Genomic DNA, 8,545 nt, shown 5'->3' on the forward strand with positions numbered 1-8,545 from the left:
AGTCCATTTTTATTCTCTCTTTCTTTCTTTCAGCATGAATTAACCACCTTTAAACCGAGATGGATGTCAAAAGATTTTTAATTCACACAATCGTGGAAATGTACACTCGTTTCCAAAAGAACATGAAATATATTTGGCCCCCAGTTTTGGCAGTATTGAGAGGCAAAGTGAATAACTCTGACACAAGCCTTAATTTATGTGAAAACTGGAAAACAAAAGTGCACTTTAATCACTAATGTTATCACACGACTGTAAAATGATAAAGAACATGCATAGACAAATGTTTCCCTAATCTCACTGAATGCTTTGGCACATGTATGTGTTTAAGGTTGACTGAAGAGACGGTGATGGTTACTGAGTGGAAATTACTGGCAAACTAAACTGAAATTTGAATCATTCAAATCTGGGAAAATATCAGACATTTTTAAAACTTTAAAAAATGAGGATTTCAAAGTAAAAGGCAGGTTATGATTTTGAATTTTTGTGCCTTAATCGTATCAGAATACTTCGTAGTCAGGGCTTTGATGCGTTCACATCACAGTATGTTGACTATCAGAAGGTTTGACACATGGACTTCAGATCTACAGTCATGCTAGCGGCTCCGCGAGGCTGTTACGCGTTGGCTAATGTCAGCATGCTAACATGTTAACAATGACAAAGCTAACATGCTAGCGTCGATGTCTATTATCTTGATCTACTCTAACACTGATTAACTAACAGCTACTTGGAGGCGTCAGACAGAAGCTGTAGACACAATACTGACAAGTTTTAGCTCCGTTTTTGTTCTCCACCCACTCCTGAGGGAAATATATGGCTCTTTAACTGCTATAGTCCACTATGTTCACCAGCTAGTTACTAACTTTGTCCGTCATTTTGTAAAGGATGGATTTATTAGAGTTTTTTTCCTAGCGGAAAAAAAGTTATTGTAATACAACCGAAACAATGAGCTGAAAGAAGCTAAAACTCTGAGGGAACTATATGGCTCTTTAACTGCTAAATAGTCCACGTCACCAGCCAGTGGCTAAGTTTGTCTGTCATTTAATAAAGGACGAGTTTATCTCCGCTTTTTGTAGCTGAAGACCAAAATAGTAACGTTAAGGGTCATACAACCAAAACAATAAGCTGAAAGAAGCTAAAACTCAAAAAATTTTGAGCTGAGTCAGGTGACCATCACGACTAATGACTCCTATCGCATGTGTAGCCATATGATCCACTGCAAATATAAATATATTATAGCTGCTTTAACGTAAGTAATTAAAAATCATCCTGTGAGGAACATGACAAATCATCCAATAGTACTATTTGCAGGGCTAAAATTTGAGCACAAAAAGGAACAAAAAAAAAAAAAAAAGACCTTTAGTATGAACGAATTTATGTGTTTTTAACATTTTACAGTTTGTGCTGAGCCTTGAAACATCTAAACTGAACACATGCTACACAGACAGGCATTTAAGAACGATTAGCAGCAACGATGAGACACCAGCACAATGGAAAATAGAGAAACAATACAAGCACCTCGAAATCTGGATTCGTCATAGATGCCGGTCACAACAACTAAACATGCTGTAATGATCAAAGACTTTATAACAGGGCATAAATTATACAAGTAACGTACAGAAACACAGTTTTATTTGAGCTTCATCTTTGTAGTTTTATAGTCTTTTATCTAAACCATGAATCCTAGAAAGGTTTAGAGACAAATTGAGCTAAAATCTGAACACATCTTTGAGCCTCCTGTGTCAAAATCTGTGACTCATTCTCTCTTTGGAAGTGCACTTATCAAGAATAAATCAAACTCTGTCCGCTGAAGGTCACAATTCTTGAATAAAGATTTCCAAATATTAACCAATGGCTCTCTGAAGGGTTTGAATCATCAGGTACTGTCTGAGCATGACGCGTTTGTTTTCTGATCAGCAGCATCTCCCTGCGTTTGCAGTCCTGGTTCTTTCTCTATCGCCTCTCTCATTTCCTCCTGTGTCTGCTGCACAGACCCCGCCGGAGCCTCAGTCTGTGAGTCATGATGGTCTGGATTGTTCTGGAGGTCTGTCGACAGCTGCTGTTCGTCGGCCGCGCCAGCGGGGGCAGTGTTACTCTCACGGGTGTGTACATGTGAGCAAGTTTGGAGAGTCAGGGACTCTTTGGGGTCGGGGAAATGGCAGGGAATGTTCTGCTGCTCTGTCTGGCAGTGGAGTTCTTTGTTTATTTCGGACTCTAATGCGGTCTCTACTGTGGGGAGTGTGGGGGTGACGCTGACATTTTCACTGAGGAAAGCGGGAGTGTCGTTCACAGAGCTGTCTATTTGATAATGCTGCATGGAGGGGGTGTTGTGGAACGGGTTACTGAGGCTCATGAGAGCGTTGTTAGAGTAACTCAGCACTGAAGGAAGTGGAACTGAGTAGGGTGGAGGACCCGTTCCGTGCAACGAGCGATCCCAGTCTTCCTCCTCTTCCTCTTCCTCTTCATCGTCGTCCTCTTCATCGTCTTCCTCGTCCTCCTCGTCCTCTTCCCTGTCCTCGGGGTCGATTGTTTCCAAGCTGTGCGTGCTGCAGTCCGACAGGCCGCTGCAAACACTGCTGCCATCCTCGTCTTCCTCATAAGCTTCATCATCCTCATCCTCTTCATCTTCGTCTTCCTCCTCCTCCTCTTCTTCCTCTTCCTCGTCCTCCTCTTCATCCAGATGCGAATCCGTGTCGCCTGTGTTCTGGAGGTGCATGATGGGAATGTGCGGTGCGCCACTCATCAATGGAAACTGCAGGTTCGGCTGCTGCTGCTGCTGCTGCTGGACCAGGGAGGAGTCGCCATGGTAACCGTTGCCATTGGTTACAAGCTGCTGCTCCGGCTGCTGCTGATGATGCTGCTGCTGCTGCTGCTGCTCCTCGCGGCTCTTCTCCAGCTCCAGCTTCATGATGGTGTGCAGGAAGTGGGTGCGCACCCGGACTGGGTTGAACTCCAGGCGACCCGTGGTGTTACTGCAGCCTTCTTTGGTGCAGCCACAAGGGAAGGACATGCGGTCCACCTGAGGACACAAAGAGAAATTAATTAAATCCACCAATGTTGAATAGCCGTAATAGAAACGGTAATTCAGCCTCCAATCATAGCTTGAAGAGGAACTGCAGAATCCACCTTAATGCAGCAGAACTTGATGTTTGATTTCATTTAAAGGGTCACGTTATCTATGAGTAGAACAACAATTATTATCATTTGGTTAAAAACAAAGTCTGAAAAACGGTTTTAAGACATCAGGTTTTCGTCAGACAGATGGTGTGAGATGAGAAGTGGTGTGCAAAGAAGCTTCAGAGGGAGCGCACTACAGGCAAGAAGCCTCCTGGGAAATGGTAGACGGAACTACTTAGTGTAGTCTTAAAAGCTTTAAAGTAAAACTGGCAAACAACCAGAGTGGCAGACCTCACAACATGGAGCAGTTGTGTAACCTCAGCACTCTTTACATTACTCCATAATTCGAAACAAGACTTGCAATGCACAGAGTCGAGGAGTACCTAGAAAATGCTCAAATCACCAGTGGGACTACGCAACAGCCAACAACGGCCCAAATATCTCAAACTACTTTGTGTTTTCCTTAGTTCTGCTGCATCGACAGACATGAACAACACTTGAGTATTTTAGATGGGCCTCACCACAGTTCCATTTACCTGGCACTTAATGCCGGCCAGGCTGCAAGCACAGGTCTCCGGGTCGCATATCCCCCGGCATCGGCACCCACACTCCTCTCTGGACATGCGGAGGGCACGCAGCTCATGCTTTTCCTCCACGTCAATGCGTCGGACCCCCGAGGAACGGAGGAGTGCCCGGCGTCTCCTGGTAGTCAGAGGCTGGAGGAAGAAGTAGTCGTCCACCTCTGTGTTGTCCACGTCCAGGTCGTCTTCAGAGATGTCGTCGAGTGTCAGAGTATCCGCCTCCATGGATGACACCGTGCCATTCTTAGTCAGCTGGAGGACAGAAAAAGTTAAATTAAGATCGCACGCCTACACATGCATTTAGACCCTGAGGATAATTATGGGAGAAACTCTGAAGATTGGCTTCAAGGCATGCGGAATGTTAGGCTCTGACTTATTTAAAGATGAAAGAAACAATCCTTTAAGAATAAGTTCAAGTTCAGTTATCACATCTAGTCATCCAGGTAATCATAGTGAAACTGATATATGAAACTCAAGATCCAAATATTCCACCACACTGAGTCATCCCACTGACTTTGAGTTTGATGGCGTTGAGTTTCTCCTCTTTGAGATGATCCCTCAGCATGTTCCAGTGGCTCTGTTTCTGCTCCATAGCGAACTCCCTGAGGGTGAAACGCTTCACCCCACTGTGACGTGGTGACATCCCCAGGGTGCTACCACCCTGCGTGGGGACACTGGTGAAGCCCTGTCGCCGGTTGAAGTAGTAGACTGTCACGCTCTCAAAGTGAACGTTGCGGCCCCGCAGTCGCTTGGACTGCTGCTGGAGCGTGGCTGAGATTGAGACACAGAGGCAAGAAACATACTGAGGCAAACAGATCAGAAATGCTGCTAGATGGTAGGTATATAGACTTTTGAGCAGCAATTTATGAATAAATTAATGGTAAATATTAAACTGTAGTTTTAACATTAGCACAAATACTCATATATAATACCAATGTAACCAGTCTTTTCTTAACATAACTATAATGCGGTAACTGTAGCATCAAAGCCCATAATTGTGTATACGCATATAGTAAATATTGTGTATATATTGGGTGTACTGAATTTAACTTTTCATTTATTAGAATTCTTGTTTTACTTTCATCTCATTACATGTTTTGTAATGCATGATCATAATCACAGTCACATAGTGGTTTACAGTAATAATAACAATAGTAATAATCATAAAGAAATCAAATTAAAGATAGATAAAGTGAAACTAAATACGATAAAATATAAGTAAGTAAGAAGTGGACAAAAAAGTCCTGAGAAGTAATTTATAAGTTAGTACTAATTGGGCTTTGGTAGACTGAAAAGACACCACTGGTAATTAAGTGCCCACTGGGAGCTTGCACTGGCTCTTAATTTCTGACAGACATGACAAAAATTGGGTTGCATAGCAGTCTCATTAAAAGTAACGCTAGCTCTTTGTGTGAGATACAGCTGAGTGTCATCAGCGTAGAGCTGAATTTTTAATAGGAACTCTCCGTGAGATATGTTTCTTTGGCAACATACATTGTATCAACAACAAAAATGGTCCCAGAATATGTCCTGGGGGTGCACCACAGATTAGAGGGGGTAATATAACAGGTCTCTGTTGTTAAATTATGGTAATCATGTCACAGAAACATTTGTGTTCTTTGTACTTCTTTGTACCCTGTTGGAACATTTGCTCAAGGGCCCCTAATACTGTAGGTGGAGAGATGCAAAACAGCATATTGTTGTTGCATATTGCCAATAGAGATACATTAAAATTGTAAAATCATCCCAGTGTGGTAATGGGATCTTACAGTCCAGCAGTCCAGAGGGAACGGGATGGTTGAGACTATCGCTGCTGTTGCCGCTGTCGCTGCAGGAAACCTCGTCATCGTCAGACCCCTGCAGGGACAGGTAAGGGGACGGACCGTCCTCAAGCTTCCTCTTCAGGATCCCACTCATCATGTGGCTCCTCCCACTGGTCGCACCTGCACAAAGGACAGGGGTATACAAATGTACATAAGCTATAATAATAACCATTTACACCAGATCACACTGCTGTTTTGCTGTTTTTGATATTTTTACACTAACAATGGATAATATGGCTATTTGTAAGTGACACAGATCACGCAACAAACTAACAGAATTATCCCCTCATTGTGTTTTAGTGTCTTTCTGCTAATTGTTTTGGTTTTTGGTTTTACAGCCCTCTGCTTTACTTGCTGCACTGCTCTCATCAACCTTGTCAAAAAACATCCAGCATAATTTTAAATTCTGCAATTTGTCGATTCTTTATAGATTATACATATACACATATACATATATACACACGCACATATATATATATATATATATGTATATACACACACTTTATTTTGAAGAAGAATGCATTAAAAAGAATGTTGAGTTTGATAGATGAATAGATGAGCAGTACCGTCAGGAAAACTGGACTGTGTGTTGTGGTTTTTCCAAAGTATTCTTCCACCTTCCAAGTACTTTTTTTTTTTTTTTTTTTATGCTCAAGAATGATCATTTATTTGTAATGGATTCTTAAAAAATGTTTGGATATGAAGCACAGCTTGTCATCCTCAAGCCTGTTGCCATTCTGGCCAGACTGACAAGGGAATTATCCATTTCCTGTTTATTTATCTTAAGTCCATTTCAACTAGCACGCCATCTGACCCACTCCAGGAGCTCACCTACCGCTCAGTTATGCAGAATTGGACACGAGCCTTTGAATTGAACTTTACACAAAGGAAACCACAAAGTAGATAAAATTACAAGTGAAGTATTTGATTTATTAGTTGTTGTTTTTTAAACTATCTCTGTGTATTTTCTAAGAAATTCAGGATTAATTAACTTGACCCCACACCATTATGCGTTGCTAGGCGACCTTGCCGAACCTTGTGATGCTTCATATGTAGAGAATGTCTCATGTCAAATAAAGTGTTGCACTCATTAAGATATTGACAAACTAATATTTTACCATCCTATCGGTTGCTTTTGTGGAGAACTGAGGCTACGCTGACAGTCCTGATACGAGATGACAGCCCTTCTTTATTTGGGAAGTGTGTCTTCAGTCGTCCGTCTGCACTTTGTCCACACTTAAATTTCAAATTTGTAAAAACTGTTGAGCTGACTGCTTGGACTGGTAGAGGATTACATCATATGCAGCAGAGCTGAATGCTGGCCCAAGCTTTTCCTCTCTCACAGGCTTTGTCTCCTTTCTCTTACTACCTACTGCAAGACAATTATTTCTCTGTGCCATGTCCTCTGCTGCCTCATCTTCATTTCCATTCTCTCTCTTTTTTTCTCATCTCCTACTCTCTTTTGTTATTATTTCTTCTCATTATTCCCCCTCTCCTCTATCCTCAGCCTCCCTGGTATTCAATCCTACACTCCAGTTTACAGCTTTTATATTAAATCCAGTAGAAGAGACACTGAACGCATCACACTACTTAACATCTCTCTTTGTATGTGATGTCACAGAAGGTGTTGCAGTTTTTCTTGGATCCAGGAGGATTTCCTGTGCTGCCTGCCCCTTGCCTCTTTAACCTAAACGTCCCTGGCTGAGCTCTCCTAACCGGTGCCATTTAGAGCACCAAACCTGCACACACACACACACACACACACACACACACACACACACACACACACACATATGCATATACAAGCCTGCTGCTCACGTGTCTGCATGCATGCGCAACCTCCCACTCCCCTTTTGCATGTCCACATCCCCCGGGCACTAACAGGGGAATTCTTATTGACAAATGTAAATCAGCATCATCCTGTGACGTGATTTAAATCTCACAGTGCCGGTGCTGCTGCATGCACAAAAGGCTCTCAGTGAGTCTGTTTGACCGCCACTGACCTGTTTCCTTGGCTCGCCTTTGGTTTCCAGGAAGTCCTCGACTCTCTCCTCTGCATCACACAGTGTTCACCAGCAGCAGCCAAACATCCCCATGTGTCGTGATGATGCAGTGAGAGCTGCCATGATGCCTGCTTTCTCTCTCTCTCACACACACACACACACACACACTCTCTCTCTCTCTCTATCCGGCAGCCTCTGGCACTATTGTGCAGCACTGAACACCTCTGCCTCTGTCACTATCTTATGCGTTCTCCCTCTGCACCCTCATCCTCTGCTCATACTGTCAACTCTCTCCCTGTCTGATTCTCTCCTGCTCTGCACCCCCCTTTTCCTTCCTCCCTCTCCCTCCCTCCCTCTCTCTCTTTCTCTCTCTCTCTCTCCCTCCTCACAAAGACTTGTTAGCTCGATGCTGCTGCCGGCTGGAGCGCTGGAGCTTGACTGAGGTGAAGCAAGCCCTTCGAGATCACAGAGAAAAGAAGGGGGGGTAGTAGATGTGGTGGACTTGATGGGGTGGGGGTGGAAAGTGTAGACTCTGCGAGGTAAAATACCTCTTTTCCCCAGTCATTAGGAGCTATGTTATATACGTAAAAGAAATAATTCCACCAATTTAAACAAAGACAAATGAGTAAAAACAGTGAGTTTATCTAGCTTTTCACACTCTCACAGTATAATGTTTTATTTTTTACACATTTCTTATTTCTAATGCTTTTATTTTGTATTTGCTCTGTGATGTTCCATTTATTTTGTTTCCATAAACCCGATTGGAAGTTTAAATTGACAGCACAGACAAATAGATCAGGGAAAACAAGAGACAATGACTTCAATGAAATCAATCATTTCCACCGTGCTTTGTATGCAGAAAAATATTCTCAACACAGTGTGGGTCACTGACATTCATCTAGGGAAGAATAATGTGCTTATGACACTGAAATTCACGAGAACAAACACAGGCAGCTATTGTTCACCACTGTGACGACCGAGACAGTTAAGTTGAGAAAGAAAGGGCCATGTAAACTAGATAGAA

At 42.8% G+C, this 8,545-nt stretch overlaps 1 protein-coding gene across 2 annotated transcripts; it reads right to left on the reverse strand.

Moving 5' to 3' along the window:
- On the reverse strand, nt 1-7,963 carry LOC104926396 (cysteine/serine-rich nuclear protein 3). Of its 2 annotated transcripts, none has more exons than XM_010740244.3 (5): nt 7,522-7,963; nt 5,465-5,638; nt 4,210-4,466; nt 3,651-3,947; nt 1-3,016 (listed from the first exon to the last, which is right to left on the reverse strand). In XM_010740244.3, the coding sequence occupies exons 2-5, from the start codon at nt 5,613-5,615 to the stop codon at nt 1,874-1,876; spliced, it is 1,848 nt and encodes a 615-aa protein (XP_010738546.2). In that variant the 5' UTR covers nt 5,616-5,638; nt 7,522-7,963; the 3' UTR covers nt 1-1,873. The 2 variants fall into 2 exon arrangements, with proteins under 2 accessions (XP_010738546.2, XP_019112986.1); XM_019257441.2 differs by having other exon boundaries at nt 3,636-3,947.
- Between the last annotated feature and the right edge of the window lie 582 nt (nt 7,964-8,545).

Source organism: Larimichthys crocea, chromosome XIX (genome assembly GCF_000972845.2).
Source record: "Larimichthys crocea isolate SSNF chromosome XIX, L_crocea_2.0, whole genome shotgun sequence".
In the NCBI taxonomy this organism is placed as follows: Eukaryota; Metazoa; Chordata; class Actinopteri; family Sciaenidae; genus Larimichthys; species Larimichthys crocea.

Excerpts from the sequence above, each read along its gene's own strand:
- LOC104926396 (XM_019257441.2), bottom strand. The coding sequence starts at position 5,615 with ATGATGAGTGGGATCCTGAAGAGGAAGCTTGAGGACGGTCCGTCCCCT. Across the intron at positions 4,467-5,464 it reads TCCCTCTGGACTGCTGGACT|CCACGCTCCAGCAGCAGTCC; the intron begins GTAAGATCCCAT and ends TCTCAATCTCAG. Across the intron at positions 3,017-3,635 it reads GCCAGGTAAATGGAACTGTG|GTGGACCGCATGTCCTTCCC; the intron begins GTGAGGCCCATC and ends TTGTGTCCTCAG.